The sequence below is a fragment of the Mirounga leonina genome, unplaced genomic scaffold, assembly GCF_011800145.1.
Source record: "Mirounga leonina isolate KUSES-001 unplaced genomic scaffold, KU_Mleo_1.0 Mir_174, whole genome shotgun sequence".
Lineage (NCBI taxonomy): Eukaryota > Metazoa > Chordata > Mammalia > Carnivora > Phocidae > Mirounga > Mirounga leonina.
In genome coordinates, this window is record NW_023270451.1 from 73,101,506 (window position 1) to 73,119,780 (window position 18,275).

Sequence of the window (18,275 nt, forward strand, 5' to 3'; positions counted from 1 at the left end):
GCTTCCATTTCTCAAGTGATGTCTCAATTTAAAAAGATTTAGTCCTAGTAAGAATGCATCCTTTGCAGATCTACAAAAGATAATACTCCTGTGGAGATTAGCATTTCAAAAAAACCCCTGATGAATTCAAAGGCTTAAATGCTCACCACTAGTCCACTAAGGGGCCTTAGTTTAAAAATCATTTAAAATATACATTTATTTAAGTGTTCATCCTTAGCTATGATTTATGATAGTTGGATCTGAAAAAGATTGCCAAAGATAGTCTTGACAGAACCAATTCTTAATCAATGTTGAGCCCTACTGTGAAGGAAGGCAGGAAGGAAAGAAGGAAAGAAGACCAAGTGAATACATTCTCAAGCTCAAATCAGAAACAACAATTCTTATTTCACCATATCCTGGAGCTTTATACTGAACTAGAACTACCATTTCAGTGAAAAAAAAAATTTAATTCTATTAAAAATTACACATATTTGTAAAACACTGAATTTTAGTCATATTGTCTGGAAGTATTAAATGATTTTTAAAAGAGCTAAATAACTCAGAAGTTGGGGAAAGTGGGTAATACCAGTCTTACAATGTCAAAAATCTTTATCAATTCAACATTTAACAGTTGCAGTGATTGTTAATCTACTCCAAAACTCAGACTATGCTTACTGTTTAAATATGCTGTTTTAAGAGAGAAAAAGAAAAAAAAAAAAAGATCACTTAAAACTAAATGCCAGTTTGGAAATAAGCTGAAAGATGGTAGACTGGTTCCTGGGGAGGTAACTGGGAGATGAATGATCATAGAGACTCGAATAAGCACTCAGCAGCCTGAGAGGGAGAGCCTTCTCCTTTGAAAAGGGAAAATTCGGGCCTGTCGGGGATGTTGTAGGGTAATCATACAGGGAGTGCACATTAAGATCTAGTAGAGAACTCCCTCTCTAATTGTGAAAAGTTATACGGGGAAAGAGGATTTTCTTCTTTATCCAAAGAAAGAAAAAAGCCAAATACAGAAGTGAACACAAGGTGTTAATATAAGACTCATGGTGGTCAAGAATTAAAACCTGAAAGTGTGTTATAAAACAAAGGTTGCAGGGATGTATGTATGTATTTGGAGATTATGAGATCTTTGCTTATTTTACTAATCGGCTTCATTCCAATCAAGTATCACTTAAAATACAGGCGAGGTCTTGGAAGTATACACGTAACAGTACTGACTGTGCCAAAACTCAAGATATGTTATATCTATCTGGGTCTGGGGAAGGCCACAGCTACTTTAATTAATGAACGGTTTAGAAGTAAAAAGAAACATCTGATAGCAAATCTTACCCTAAATTGGGACTTAGGGCGGATGCCTGTTAGGGCATATATATCAGTAATCCATATTTATAAGTTTTAATTAGAACTCATTTTTTAACATAAGTGAAACAATGGTATGTAGCCCAACATTCTGCTTAAAGCCAATGACATACTTCCTACTTTGGTTGATGAATTCATAACCCTGGGCCTCCTTTACCTTTAGTTGGATACTCAATTTATAGATGTAATACAGGAAAAAATAAACAGGGTATCGGTCTTCTTACAAATGCCAACATAGAAAATGACAACACTTAAAAAACAACCCAGTAATGTTCCAGATCACTATATTCTGCTCCGTAGACACATGATTTCAGTATGCAAGACTGATAACAGAGTGTAAATGTTAGCACAGTCCTTGGGATAAGATCTCACCATATAAGGAAACAGCACTAGGCTACAAAAGTTGATTGCAGTCAGCTTTCCTGCATTTCTTCTTGGAGATGGTGATGGTATTATCATCTTTAAGTCCTTGTGGAGCTTTCCCTCTGTTTCATTATGCTGAAAACAACAACCTCCTTGCTTGAAACATTATCAGCAGATATGCTATTGTTTTACATGGTGTAGCATATAGCAGTTCTTCAAGATGAGTCTGAGATGACAGCTTTAGTGTGAGTGTAGTACATCTTGGTGCCATTACTATAAGTTTTTTTTTTCATTCTGTAATATTAGAGATGTCACCAGTCTAGTGATCATGCATGCTGCTCCTTAAATGCTCTTTGGTACTGCAGAAAAATCCTGGGTAAATTTAATTCCACCTCTGTTTTAATCTTTTAGTTCTGACATTGGTAATTAGTTTAAGTCTACATTACGAGTACCTGCTAGGTTACACCCCCCTCCACCCGTCACTAATGTTACTCCAAGATCACTGGGTCACATTTAAAACCAGTTTCCACAACTTACAGGATCTGTGATAACAGTCGTCAGTAGATGGACACTTTGAAAGCCTTCGATTCATTATTTGCACTGACATTCACAGTTGAAAGCCCTTGACTTGCAAGAACTACTATAATAATCAAACTGTAAGACACAACAAAGTTTACAGAAGAGATATATTCTGAATCTTGAAGTTTTCTTCTCCTTGAGTTACATGTATGAAGGCAAATTCAGATGGTGAGGGCTAAGAGAACTTTAAATTGTTGTTAGAATGTGATTATGGGCAAATCACAATCCTTCTGAGCCTTGTTTATTATTATCATTATTATTACTTGGTCTTTAAAGGGCAGATTGTTAAAGAGTATGTCCAGATTTCAAAGCTCTGAAATTTATTCTAATAGAAGTTTTCTTATTATCCTTTCCTTAGGTTTTCCCCAACATGGGACGGGTATGCTTACTAGTGAGACTGAAATCTGGTGAGAAAAAGCTATGAAAATATTTGTTCAGATAAAATATGGCCAGGGGTGAGAAAGGCATCAGTATTATAGCCTTGCTGTGTTTAAATAGGGTCTTTATTTCTTTAAAAAAATTTTAAAAACAGACTATAAATGCATCATTTATCCTGAACATATGAATTAAGCAGAACATAGCAGGAATAAATACATGAAACATCACAGAAAAATGGCCAGAGGCTTTTTCCTCTGCTACATTCACTAAGTGGAGAATTTAAATGGAAATTATTAAGTATAAACAACACACGTGCACACACACACATTCACCCTCACACCCATAGAGAGCGCTGCACTTATAGTATACCTCTCTGCTAAGCAAACCTTTTCTTACATGATGCTAATCAAATGTCACAAAGACAGAAATTATTATTATTGCTATTTCAAAACTATTCACATGGTTGTTTCAAACATTTTTACCTGCTCAGGAATACATGTATCCTAAAGCTTTTTTACCTATAGCTCCTTGCCTTCCTCTCTTTTATAAAGGGCGGTATATAAAAGTTGCTTCACCCACAATCTTAAGTGGTATTGTTGTGAAGAAGTATGGAATATCTGAAGGTTTAATACTTGCCTTTCAACCTACAGGGTAAAACACCGAGTCTAGGTGCACACAGCCCGAACAAAGGATAAGCCAAAATTCTCACAGCTGAAGTGGGTTATTTATTTTGCTCTTGTAACAGTGATATAATTAAAGAACAGTACTAGACCACTGGATTGTACACTTTAGTTATTTGTATGTTGTGTGAATTTCACTTCTATTTAACAAAAAAAGGTACTGGGTGCTTTAGAAGCTTTATACATTTTATGGGCCGGGGTGGGGGGAAGCTTTTGTAGTGTTGCTTTGTAATGGAGCACAATAATGGGTCTGAGTACCAAACAGGAGCTGAACAACAAAACTGTTGTAAGCACGGTACCTTCCTGGGTCAGTTGGGAGCTTCCAGGAACCCTTAGAATAATCGCACATGTGAAGTGGACTAAGAAAAAAGTAAAGTCAATAGCTGCCGCAGGAAGCATGGTCTGAAGGAACCTGGAGAGAATGGATTGGTTCTTTCAGTACAACAATTTCCATCTGTTTCATGGAACTTCTAGGTACTTCAGTTCAATTCTCAAGCAACTTAGATTGCTTAGGCTTTCCTTCAGTTCTAGGTACCTAACAGGTATAAACTAGATTTTTGTGTAACTCAAACCCAGGGTAGACTCTCTGAAACGTTATAGAACAGAATAGATTCTCTTAATGAATCTTGAATTCTCAAGAGTGATTCTTTGGAAAAAGCTCCTGACTAAGGAAGCTGGTATTAAAGGCTGGTACGCCCAGCAATATATGGCAGCAAATCACAGGGCAGAAAGGAGATCGAAGGAGCAGTGGCTCCTCGATCCATCAGCATGGTTTCACAAACAGTATTCTTGAGCAATGACTTGTACTTTGAAGTATTATCGCTTTTAAATGTCATAGTTGATACATCAGCTGAGATATATGGATCAAGTCCAGTGAGTGTAAAAAATACGTTAATGTCAGTAAATTAAAAATGCTTCCAAACTAGGCATATTTGCTATTAACTGAATAAAGAAAAAAAATGTAGATCTCCACCCCTGTTTCACTTTATCTTCAGCAATTTTCCCTAGAGGTCACATCTAAGTATATAAAATGTAAGAAGAGATTAGTTCAATAACTTGTAGGTTTATATGTATCTATTCACATGGCACATTCTCTTTAGGGACAAACTGTCAAAATATTTTTATAACCTACTGTAATAAAATTCTGAATTTCTCTCTCTCCTACTCTTCACCAATCTACTACTTTTAATTCCAATGTACTATATAAATAAAGCAGAATGACCCAGTACAACTAAGTAAGAAGAGTTGGTTCTTTTCAATTTGTATGTGTGCTTGGGAGAAACTAGCTCATATTTGTAATATGGGCTCTTCAACTACCAGACCTACTGCCTCTAAACCTTCCACATCATAAATAACATGTTCACCATCCCTCACACTCACTGGGCTTACCTACACCTGTCCAGTTTCATCCCTGGTTCTTCCCAAGCCTTCCCCTGCATTGTGCTTCCTGTGCTGAGGAAGGAATGTTTATCCCACGGGGGAAGTTTTCCTTTGGGTCATCAACTTAAAAAACCTGACCCAGGATTCCCCAAGCAGTATCATGCTTTCTACAATTCTCTTTCATGCAGTCTGCTTTCTTACTCTCAAGAAATGGCTGGAAGGTAAGTGAGTAAAGAAGTTTATTAAAGCTAACTGCCTTTCCAACCCCCAGCTCTGATGTTAGACCCTTATATACCATCCTTTCTCTGGTTCTCACTCATCATTCAGCACTGAACCGTCATCATGCTGACCACAGTCTCCTAATCTGTCATTCCCTTAACAACACTATACCTGTTCTTTGACTTCACCAAAACCTAAAGTCACTGACCTCCCTTCAACACACTCACACCATTGGTTCTTTCCTGCCTTAGTGGATTCTTCTTGACCACAAGATTAGGTATTTCAATGTTGTCTTCTTGAATATCTTTGTATCCCTTTCTTTTTCACCTTCTAACCAAACTCTCAATATTTGCTTTTTGTCTATCCTTGATGCTTTGTTCAGAACCAGAGAAACACATACCAAACCATACATATTTGGATTCTGAAAGTTTTTAATTTGATCTTTATCTTTACCCAGCAATTCTTGAATTTCTTTCTGATGTACTTCTAGGCTTATTCTCACAGGTTTATTTAATCACCTTTCTTTACTGAGTCCCAACTCCACTCTTCACCCCCATTCTCACACAATATGCATTCGATAATAACTGATATGAGTCCCTTCCTGTGTTCTCATTTTCTCTAATCTCTCCTCTTTCCTAGATTTTCGGCTGTCCTTACAAAGAACAATGCCATCTTCTCTAAAGCTAAGTCCATAACCTCATCTCAGGAGCTTATCTCCTCCCAGCACTAGAGAAATCTGCTACCCTACTGGATTAATCTGCCTTCTCTTTAGCACTGTCCATGTCTTCTTTTCAAATAGCTCTATATGTTCTGCTTTTAAATATTTAAATATCCACCTTACCTTAAAGCAATGCATTCTAAGATCTACCACCCTTCTGGTAAGCATCTTGTCTTTCTCTTTCCCTTAAGGGCCAAATGTCTTAAGTAAGTAATCAATGGTTGCTGCATCCATATCCTTGACTTTTCCTCTGAATCCTAGGAATCTGGTTTCCATCTGTACCTTTATGAAAGTTACATTTTTAAAGTTCACCAGACACCTAGGCCTTTTCTTAGATCTCATGTTTTCTGGCTTCTAATTCATAATTTCTTCTCCGTTCCTACTATTACTGTTCTAATCCAGGCCATCTTATTTCTACCGCCCAGCAATATACATACTGAAAACTGTTTTCTAAGTAGTCCTAATTTCAAGCAAACACACCACCAAATTAATCTTTTTAAAATGCTACAATCAAGTTACATCTTCAGCAAAGAACCTAGAGTTCTCTATCACTGACCACATCCATTATCAAGACTAAACTATCCTTCCCTGTTTTTAAGGCTTTTGCACACTAATTCCACCTTTCTGTATGACCTGTATACTCCACCTTTCTGTATGACCTATATACCTCAAACGAGTCCATCTTCTTACTGTCCTTCTCTCCTAATCACTAGAGACCACTGCAATCTCTGTCTCTGGTTCTTTGTTCAGTCTGTTCCCTTTATTGTATTTCCCCCTTGTACCATTTAAATTTCAGCCATCCTTCCAAAAAGCCCCAGACTTTATGAAGCCTCTCCCTGACCCAGCTTACATTAGCTTTCTTAATTCCCATTTTCACTTTTTTATCAGCATAGTGTTTGATTAGTTCGCTAAACATTTCATGTGTAAATACCTGCATATATTACTGCCATTTACTCGGCACAAGGAGACAATACAGTAGGTACTCATTCAGATAAAAAAGGTTGAGAGGAGAAAGATATAGCACTAAGGGCAGAAAGACTAGCTTGACACTGGATAACTGACCTTTGGTCCATATTTTATAGAAGAAGACATATATATCATTGTTTTGGGTTATCACCTCTTTATAAGATAATCTTTTAAAAATGTTATTGTGTTTTTAATTGTATGATATCCATCTCTTAAAGCCAATTAAGCAAATTTGGGAAAACTTCAAGATCAAATAAACAAAAATCTAAAACCTTATAACTCAACAGGATAAAACATCCCCCAGTTCTTAATGTATGCACAAATAATACAATGGTTGTCATTTTGTAAGATTTCTATGCACCTGCAATTCATTCCTTTTTCTTGGCTTTCTGAAGCAATGCCTCTGTGGGAGTAGCTCCCTTACGGACCTGTGTCACAGCAGAAGCTCTGGCAATCCCGAAGGTGCTTGGAACACCGTACAAATAGGAGCAATGTCAGTAAAAAATGTGCACAGACAATGCAATCAAGTGTTTTCTTGGAAAGAACACATATACAGAAAGCTCTATTTAACACCCAGAACACTAAGAGAGACATGAGCATACACACGCGACTAAGATACTTAAGTCAGAATCGTGAATGTATGTTTTCCCTATTAAGATTTTTTTTCACTCCCTCCAAATTATCATATATTTCAAAATTTCGGGTATTAATATTTAATACCCTATGTTAGCGCCACTGTCAGAGCGATGAATAATAAAATGAGTCTAGACCACTATGGAGGTACTTGTTAAAATATATTAAGTGCTGACCCTACAGAAACAATTTGAAATAAAACTGTCATGAGACTGTTATCCTTGATGATAGGATCTATGCTTTATTCAACCCTCAAGACCTAACTAAAGGTCACTATACAGAATAGGCACTCAAATATTTGACTAATATTTTGTTGTAATAAGGGGAGAGTATATAAAAGCACCACCTGGAAAAACAAAATGTGACAGTAGAATGAAAAGGAAAATACTATTAACCAGAAAATATTTTCTAATGGAATCTTTAAGAAAATAAAAAGAGGCACTTGACATTCATCAGGTCTCTATTTCCTACAGTGGCACTAAAGCCATTTCAGGGTAGCAGTTCTTAACTTCTCTTCCAGGGGTGGGAGGTGGAGTGGGGTGTCACCAAGCCCTTCATAAATTTAATAACTATTGGTTTTCTCCCCAGAAAAAAGCAGACAGCTATACATACCTACAAACTCGTAACTTCGCTAGTACATCCAAAGGGTTCTGAACTCTGGCATTTACAATTAGGATGTAAAAGCATAAAAAGCTTCCCTTGTGCATGACACATTAATCATGCAGGAATTTAACAAAAACTAATCTGAAGCTTTTTAGGATTTTTCATTCTTTACCATCATTAGGCTTCACCAACTTACTTGCTATGTGAAGCAGTACTTTCTTTTATGTGTTGTGTAATTTCTTCTGTGCTTTAATATAATTAATTACCACTATGATTTCAAGACTTCACTTTTTAAAAAAACCACTCTATATGAAATATTAGGTAAGCAAAACGGTGAGGCTTATTATTCTAGGCTCAAAATTACGAAGTTAAAGGATAATCTTTAGCTTTTCAATGTGAAAATAATTAAGTTGAAGCCTAAGTGCCCAAGACGCATTTTCCTGATGTATGGTGTGTGTCAAAAGTGTGAAGGATGGAGAAGCAGGCAGGGAGAGAGTTTTGGATTCTAGCAAGTCTAGACAAACTACCTGACAGTTTTTTTGGCCTTGGCTAGGAAGGAGAAAGGAGACAGAAAGCAACCACAGGAAAGAAGCCTTGTATAACAGGTGTATCTCTCTCTCAACACAGAGAAGTAAAGTAAATGGGAGGAACCATTTGTCTTGGTAAAAAGATCCAGGTGATGAAAGGCTTGCACTGATGGCTGGAGAAAGCTATGTACTAGTAAGCTTCATTACGGGAAGCCCAAAGCCTAGGAACCTTAGCACCACAGGAGACATTAAGTGGATGTCTTAGCCTCTTACAGCAAAAATGTAACCATAATTAACCTATGATAAAAGGTTTCTGTCTAATAAGTCTACAGTATTTTACTTGTATTTTCTAAATTTCTTGTAATGCTGCCCTACAGTCACTTTTGAATAGAAATTAGAGATTGTCACTTATGCAGAATCTTACAAAAATAATTTAAATGGCTAGTTAGCTGTTTCTACACACCTCAGTTAACCAAATCAAAGGGTATCTAAGAATAGATTTTAGTTTACCCACTATACCTGAGGACAAAGCCATTTCATTTGCTGTATTATAGCTAACAGATAATAACCAGACTTCATATAGAGAGGTAACCTCGAAAACTCCAACATGATACTAAGTAACACTAATAATGTGTTTTTAAATAATTATTATTTTTAAATCCTTAGGCTTTCTTTCTTGGTATTCACGTTACTCTTTTAATATTTTTAACAAATAAAGGCATATCTTTTATCACAATTGTTTCTTGAAAACGTAAAGAGAAGAGCTGACTTTCCCCGTTCTTCCCAGATGCTTAATTTAGGCAGAATATGGTCATGTTTTCTCAGTCAGCTTTTGTCCACTGCTCAGAATTGAATTCAGTTTTTTTTTCTTTCATTATCAGCTTTAAAACTGTTTCAAAAAATTGTGTATTATCCAAAAACATCACTTCATATTATGTCCTAATAAAGTACTTCACTATCCTCTGTGATCAAAATTATCTACGACATCTTACATGGCCTAATTTTAGAGGATCCCCAATCTCTTCTCCTCCACCTTAGTCTCATTCTGGCCAGGTACTTGTAATATAGCTTTATTATCACATTTCATTATTAAACAACGAAGTTTCCAAACAGATATCTCACAGAACTACTGTTTGTTCAATAAAAATGTTACACTACTATGGTTGCTTCTCACATACAATGTTTACCCCATATTCAAGTTTCTGATGAATCAACTGTAAGTTGAAATTCTGTTTCTGAGGCATTTCCTGGTATACTAGGCAGTGCATTAGAAAAGAGATATTGCATTTAGTCTATAATAATTAACCTTCTATATATAATTAACAACCATTCAAAAAGAAAAGTGCAAATGTGCAAATGAGAGACAACAAAAACAGTTTCTAAACATGTAATGCATTAATATAGGCTATAAATCCATACAACTAAAAATAATTGCTGACAACATCCTTCTGAGCATTAAACAACACCACCAATTTTGTTTTATATGTTTTCTTTCTTCTCAAGTATTCAAAGAAATGCAATAGACATTATCTTAGTTTTCAATTTTTTCATGAGTATATTAGGATATTACCATTTTTTTTTCACAAATCAGAAAACAAGGAACTACCATTATCTTTGCATAATTTCAATTATAGAGCCAAAATAAGAACAATTCTAGCTAATCTCATCTGGGATCTTAATTAATACTACAAGTTTATTTGTGTGAGTTAAAAATAGTATCACTCATGAGAAACAATGCCAAAATTATTATGCTAATAAATCGTGTTAAAGGCCTAATGAAGAAATACTTTAGCAACTATGAGGTAACACACTAGTTGTAGGCATGAGGAACGTTTATATTGGCTCTTTTGGGTGTATACATTAAATGCGAAATCAGAAAGGAATCATGCAAAAATCCGGTTGCCCATGCAAGCACCCCAGAGTCTAATCCTCTCCTCTCAGTTCTGTTGTCAGGCCACAGTAGTGTGGAGACTTGTAGGCTGCTGTCCTTGTTGTAATGAATGGGAAGAGGCTGACAGTGGCATGGTCGAAACCTTCACCTCTTCTTCCCCTGTGGAAAAGTCAGTCATGGTCTAGTTATGGGTGACTAGATTTGTTAACAGTCCCTTTAAAAATGATTTCAATATTTGGAATACTGATACATATATAAAATACATGCTTAATGGCTGGAATCTGGGTGTGAAACAAGACATGAATTTTAAAATATAAACTTATCAAGTACCTAGAAAGTAGTTACACTATAAACACACCCTTCAATTTAATACTATGTCAGATATAAGAACAAATATAATAGATTTAGGATTATAAATAGACAAAAAGGAAAAAAAAAAAAAGACCAGGAAAGCCATTCTTTTCCAAGCCAATTGGACCCCTTTTAAATTCAGATACTCCTCCTAACAGTATTTTGTGAAAAAAATTAAAAAGTTCACAGATGTGAAAACATGTTTTTAAAAGGAAAAATGACAAATCCATGTTTTAGAGGTAGAAATTATGTTTATAAAAAATAAACAAAAAGATATAAATATTAATTCAGCAAATTATCATATAGCATCTGAAAATTCACTGTGTACTTCTGAAGGAATTAGAAAAGAACAAAATGCTAACAATACAACGATCCAATTGACTGAAAGCGAGATGACTACTTCTAGGTCAGAGAACTATACACAAAATGAGATCAGTTCTCCTAATTATAATTGATAATTACTGGACTGCAAGTGACTTGTTTCACACATGACTCAAAATCCAATCAAGTCACTGTTAAAATAGCTAATTCAGTAATAAAATTTAAAGAAAAATGTCCTCTCACAAGTAAAATTTGAATAAACAAAAACATGAAAAAAATCCAATCCTAAACAGTTTCAAGTATTTCTCTAAGTATATCTTAAAACAACAATGCTTACAGACTGAGACTTACTATTTTTTGTTTTCCAAACAATTTTTAGCATTATGGAATAAAAACATCTTAGCAGAGAGTTCTTTGAAAAACAAATCTGCAAAATTACATTTGGAAATACTTAAATGACAAATTTAACTGACAACATGAAGAAAGACTCAGCCTTTAGAACAGGTTATTTCATAATTTTTCAGTAAATTGGCCAAGATTCTATAAACTCCAAGTACACAGCAAGGAGGCTGTGTAGAGGAAATCTTAGAGTTCTTGGTGAGAACATGGTACTAATAAGGACCACACAAGAGATTAAATTTTATCAAGTTGATAAACTTCATTCTATTTTGTAGCTATAGGCCATATCCCTGAGCTTGGCCAATTGTCTCATTAATAGATACTGTTGATAAAAAGGGACCTGCAAGTGTGTGAGAGCAACAATCAATTACTATGGGAAGAAAGCCAAGTTAAAGCACATGCCAGTGATCTTCATTTGTGAAGGTGAACATCAATGTTGTAGTGGAAAAACATTTCAGTTTGAATGTGGGATCTGGGTACTTGTCCTAATTCTACTACTAATTGAATGTTTGACCTTTAACAAATTATTTAACCTTTCTGGAACACAGCTTTGCTTTTTCTAAAAGAAGGAGTTGAACAAGGTAAGTCACCTTTTAGGAAAAGTCACTTCTTAAACAAAAGCACATGGTTCCAATAGCAAAAGAGATCTGAATGGACCTACTATAACTGTCCACTAATCAAAGTTTTTCCCCAAGAATATTTATTTCAAAAATCCTTCTAGGCTTAGCAAACTGGATGTGCAGGCAAGAAAATGCTGCTAAAAAGATTTTACCTAATTAAGAAAATAATGAATTTTAAACAGCAAAAAAAAAGTTTTCATGTAGGCATAAGAAATGGAAGCTGCATTTCTGTCAAACCCCTGGCAAACTGTCCTTCCCATGATAGGTTTCAGATATATCAATTTTTAATAATTTAACTGAAACAAACCAAAACTAAAAATTTAAATACAAATATATAATAAATATAGACATGGTATCTGTAGGATATATAGGTGACTGATACCTGAGTATTTGCTCCTAAAGGTCAGGGACCCTGTTTTGCTCTACATATCTAAAGAATAAATTAATAATACATGCCTTTTCCAGTGTTGAATACTGTCTAAACATATCTTAAAGTGGCAGGTATCAGAGAAACAGTAGGTACTCTCCATTATGAAGACTTCACCAACAGCTACCCTGGTAAGATACCATGATATTCACTGCAGGATACAAAGTTGAACCTATTTCAATAGTCCAACTCAAGTACAACTGATTTACAACTAGGGGTGGGGGAGGCAGATATTGCCTAGGTATTAAATTGCTTCAAATTAGACACAGTTAAAATGTACATCGTTTTCCAGAATTCCACTTTCTGTCATTTCTAATTGTTACTGAAAATCCTAAATGATCTGGCTATAATTATACAACTATTCTGTTTTGAGGTCTAGCACATTCATCTTCCTGAGATATTTGCCAAATATTTATAGGACATGAGAGTATTCTGTGTAACTCTTAATAACAATTTTAAATATTTTTTTCATTAAAACTAAAATTTCTCTTGTCATCAGAGACTTAAAAATAATCTAATAATAAGCTTAATCATAAGTCACCATTTAAATACCAAACAAGTATGCATAGTCAAAAACTGAAAATCTGAAATAACAAACTCTCCCAACCTCCCACAAAATACAACAATGATTCAGAACCTACAAGTTGGTGACTTCATTCTTAGAATTTCTGGGAAAAAAAAGTATTTTATGCTCTATGGTTGAGTATATGTTAAAAAGAAAACCCACAAAGATAAGACCATACTTTAATGCCACATTTTTTTCAGAAAGTATCTAGTTTAGATGAAGATTTCAAATGACTAACATGAGGACAACTACACTCACAAATCAGTAATTATTCATTACCACTGTGGCATTTTCACAATATATACTGGCTTGAAATATTTGGGTTAAAATTATTCCTTTTGTGCTAATGGACAATATGGTAACTGTGAAATCAGAAGAACAGATAACTTACTGAAGATAGTCACGTAATAAGTCAAATAAAAGCATACAATGAAGACAAGCTAAGAACTGGAATCCCACAAAGGCACCCTTCTTCCTATCATATCAACTCCACACTGTGTTGCCTCACTGTCAGAGCTCCCCATGTTCTTGTCCATTCTATTTATACAATACATAAGCACCTCCCATTACTGAAGGCAGTTCTATTGCCTCTTAATGAAATGACATACTAATCCTGCCTCCACGCCTTTATTCAGGAGTTCCCATCAGTATAAAAGGTCTTTCTCTTTTTCCCACTAACCCAATTCCAAGATACCATAGTACAGATCAATTCCTATTTCTTCAGTGAAGCCTCCCCAACAATTATAGGCTCAAATGAGATCTCTCAGATTCCAGTTATCATATAGTTACCACTCTCATACATAATATTAAATTTATTTCTTCAACTACACTGCAAAATACCTGGAAATAATATCCATATTTTAGAGTTCTTTTACATTACCCACATGGCCTAGTTCATTACTGGGCAAACAGGAACCCAAATATTCACTATAACTGGTTTAATATTTTACTTTTAAATGTTTAGGATATTTAGGGAAACTTAACTTTAACTCTTAATGTTATAATCAGTTATAAGATACACTACTAGTCATTAAAATGCCACATTTCTAAATGATTAAAGCAAAACAAAACAAAATTACACTCTAATATGCTGTCTTGAATGGAAGAAAAAAACGCAGTATCAGGAACTGAGTACTTAAGTGTTTCACAAGTGAGTATCACGTAGAAGGAGAAGATTGAAAAATGTCACTCTGAATTACCTACTAACTACCATAATCAAATGAACGAATATCATGAGTCCCACTGATATACAAACCAATACATTGGTGTATCATGCTTATGTAAATTAACTTCACTGTATCAACTGTTAAATTCACTATATCCAAAGTCACAAACCATATTCTCTTAACCCATCTACTTGTCTTGAAAATGAAATGGCCAAAGAGCCAAAGAAGTCTGATGGATCTCTTCAAATTCACCTATCAACCTGGCTAAAAACAAGAGAACAAACGACTTGCTGGTAACAGCACATTATTACAGTAAGACTGTGCCATGCCATATCTTAAAGGCCATGACAAGGGATAACAATAAATTTTACGAATTATGTAACACAGTGAGGGACTATTCTATCCTACTTGAGAGAATCAGGAGAGGAACAAACTCTCTCTTTTACCAGTCATCTCTAAAGCCCAAATTAATTAAAAAACAAAAAAAAAACTACTAATAAGAAGGATTCCTTTAGATATAGAAGTCACTTGACCTAATAAATGTTATATAGGACCTTAAAACCCCAAAGTTCTGAAACCTTCAAGGGTAGCAGTACAAAACCAGAAGTATTCTGGTATCACTTATGAGGAACCTAGTATTTGCCCCAGAAATAAAAACATGACAGACCAAAAGGGAAAGTATCTCTCCTTGAACAACTGTTTTCACAGAAAGTATACACATAGGTCTGTGAAACATTAATAATCAGAGTTCTCAAATATTAAGTACTTTATTAACATAGAGCACAGTTTGTGTGTGTGTTTGCACGTGTGTATCAGTCAAAATAAGTAACTGCCAAAAGTAGTTAGAGAGTGGCTTCATCCCTCATGCTCTCACTAAATACCATTTCAAAAATTTTTTTTGAATCAGTTTACTTTTAGAATGTATAATCGGAATTTGTACCATGGTGTTGGACTTTCCAGCACCATAATTTCAGAGCACATTTTTTTCTTTTTTTTGTGCATTTATATTCCACATGAAAGTTTGGTAACTACCCTGTTAAATAAAATGCTTCCAAGTTATAACTAGGTATAATACTCCACCATCCTTATAAAGCTCAATATTACAAGGCATCCATCCAATTAAAAATTTTTAAATTATGATAAGGACTTTTTTTTCCCCATAGAAATTTCCAAGAATAATAAGTATTCTCTGTTATTCAAAAATTCCCACCCTACCCACCCAACAACTTGAAGGCATGAGTTATTCACAAATTCTCAAAGGCTATAAATGAACCTACCTGCTATAGGGATCCCTCCCAGACCTGTGTTGTGCTGTGGCGGGAGATTCAAGTCCAAGAAATTACTATTTGAGGTGGGGTTTGCTGTGTGGTTCAAGTGCATGATGCTATTGCGTGGAAAGGCCATCCAAGGATAGCGGGCTGCCTGGCCTGGAAAACTGAATGAATTATAAACTGCTCGGTGCTGCTGAAATTGAGGGAACCTCTGTGGCAAGACTGAAAAGGTACTATTGAGAGAGTTGGCATTTGTCGGTGCAGCAGGATGCAGGAATCCAGAGCCCGGACCTTTGGCCATTGTAGTGTGTGAAGAGGAGTTCTGAAGAGATGTGGGCGAAAGGGAAGGCTGGTCTTGGACTGACAGTTCCTTTTCAATCAGGTCTGCTAAGGCTTTTCGAGTGACATCAAAGGGATCAAAACCCAAGTCATCCTCTGGTTGTTTAGAAGAACCAAAGCCAAATGCTGCTTGCCAGTCTGTAGAGGATGATACTGGGATTGTTTCTGTTGGGAAGACAATTAGTGATAAATTTAAAATACATAGCTCACTTATGTATTTAACAAGTATCCACACTAGTGAAAGTTAAACATCATAAGATAAAGGCAAATATATCCAAAATCTGTATGATTTCTTAGCACATTAAGATTATAGTATTATAAAAGGTCTCATATACTTCTACCAATGATTTCATCTTAAGTTACCAACTTCAAAAACTGAATGATATAGACTGATTTTGGTAATCAAAGAAAACAAAGTACTTGAAACCCAAATTACACCTTTAGCTATTCATAACCAAAACCTGGAGAAAGTCATTTCAATGAAATAAGGTAATAAATATGATGTAACAGAATTCACTTAGTAAAGTTTATTTTTTTTAAATTTTTATTTTATTATGTTATGTTAATCACCATACATTACATGATTAGTTTTTGATGTAGTGTTCCATGATTCATTGTTTGCGTATAACACCCAGTGCTCCATTCAATACGTGCCCTCTTCAATACCCATTACCAGGCTAACCCATCCCCCCACCCCCCTCCCCTCTAGAGCCCTCAGTTTGTTTCTCAGAGTCCATAGTCTCTCATGGTTCGTCTCCACCTCCGATTTCCCCCCTTCATTTTTCCCTTCCTACTATCTTCTTTTTTGTTTTTTTAACATATATTATTTGTTTCAGAGGTTTATTTTTTAAAATATATTTATCAGAGACAAAGTGTAAGTAATTTTGAATATATGCTTTATATAATCTAGGAAAAAATAATGTAACAATGAAAAAATATCTACTTAAACTTTATGTATTTTTTAAAACTGTCTGCTCCGATAATAGGTACTATATTTTCAATATTAATTTTATGCCATCCTTCACATTAATAAGAAAACTTACAATGAATAAAAATGAAAATGGCTCAAAATGCCAAAATATAACTTTCAATATTAACTAACACACCTCTTGTCAGCTGGAGAAAAAAAAAATCTTAAATTTAACTATATAAACACAAATACGATTAAAAACGTAAGCCCTTAAAAATTCTTAGAGGAATAAGCATTTTATTACCAGAAAAATGATCTAACCCTTGATTTCTGGAGAAATCTGTTAACACATTAAGTCCTAAGTCATACAGCTACTTATCTAACCATCCTACTCCATGCCCTTTAAATGTTTACAATTTTATGAAAAAAGGAGTGGCGGTGCTTAAAGGGGTAAAAACACATTAAGCAAGGTCTCATTTCAGCCTGAGTAACATTATTAACATGCAGTAGTATTGTTGTATACCTGATGTGAAGAGACTCTGTGGCTCTGGTGCTGTAGGCCAGTCACTGGATGTCTGTGGGGAGCTGGGGAAAGGAGGAAGCCCACTTGGGATCGGGTTGGGATGGCGAAAGTTATCTGAGAATAACGACTGTGACTCAGTTACTGCCCCTTCAAAAGGAGACCGTGCACTGTGATTGGATGAACTGATGGGGATGACTGGATTGGATTTTGATAAACCAGGTGGTGGTGAAGGCGTATCACTGTTAGATATCTAAATAAAATAGGAAAAGAAAAGAATAATCAATAGATGTTTATACACTTTAATAAGCTGCCATCAGAAAGGCTTGTAACAAAAGGCATTACAACAGTGGTCTTCAAACTGGGGTGCTTAAACACTTCTTTATGAGAACATGAATTTTTAAAAAATCCATCAATTACATATGTACTCTTTTCTAAAACTGATTCCTTCTTGAAAAGACTAAGCCAGTCTCCTCTCCTTTCAGAACCTATCTTCTCTCACTTTACAAACTATTGCTCACTCTTTAGGATCTAACTATAGTAATTTGACCAAGAGTGAAAATTTTATGAGAGCAACAAAAATATTATTAGTAATATTCAGACTGGGGGCACCTGGGTGGCTCAGTTAGCTAAGCGGCTGCCTTCGGCTCAGGTCATGATCTCAGGGTCCTGAGATCGAGCCCCGAGTCGGGCTCCCTGCTCAGTGGGGAGTCTGCTTCTCCCTCTCCCTCTGCTGCTTATCTGTTTATGCTCTCTCACTCACACTCTTTCTCCAGTAAATAATAAAATCTTAAAAAAAAAAAATATTCAGGTTGGTGTTGAGAGTGACTAATGACTAGACTGTTTTGCAAACTAGGTGATTCCCAATACTTAAGTTTTTTTGGTTTTTTTTTTTAAGATTTTATTTATTTGTCAGGGGGAGAGAGAGAGTACAAGCAGGGGAAACAGCAGGCAGAGGGAGAAGCAGGTTCCCCACCGAGCAGGGAGCCCGACTCAGGGCTCGATCCCAGGACCCCGGAATTATGACCTGAGCCAAAGGCAGACGCTCAACCGACTGAGCCATCCAGGCCCCAATACTTAAGATTTAAACAAAATGGAAAGAATATCT

General features: G+C 35.4%; 1 protein-coding gene across 8 annotated transcripts in view; it reads right to left on the minus strand.

Moving 5' to 3' along the window:
- Window positions 1-18,275, minus strand: part of CNOT4 (CCR4-NOT transcription complex subunit 4) — a 144,968-nt gene that overhangs the window by 17,039 nt on the left and 109,654 nt on the right. For 6 of the 8 annotated variants that reach the window (XM_035021165.1, XM_035021162.1, XM_035021164.1 and 3 more), the window contains 2 exons: window positions 17,171-17,420; window positions 15,405-15,902 (listed from right to left, as the gene is read on the minus strand). In XM_035021165.1, coding sequence (XP_034877056.1) covers window positions 15,405-15,902; window positions 17,171-17,420 — 748 coding nt within the window. Of the gene's footprint in view, window positions 1-1,928; window positions 10,438-15,404; window positions 15,903-17,170; window positions 17,421-18,275 lie in introns of those variants that run through there. The other 2 variants (XM_035021169.1, XM_035021168.1) reach the window with 1 other exon arrangement.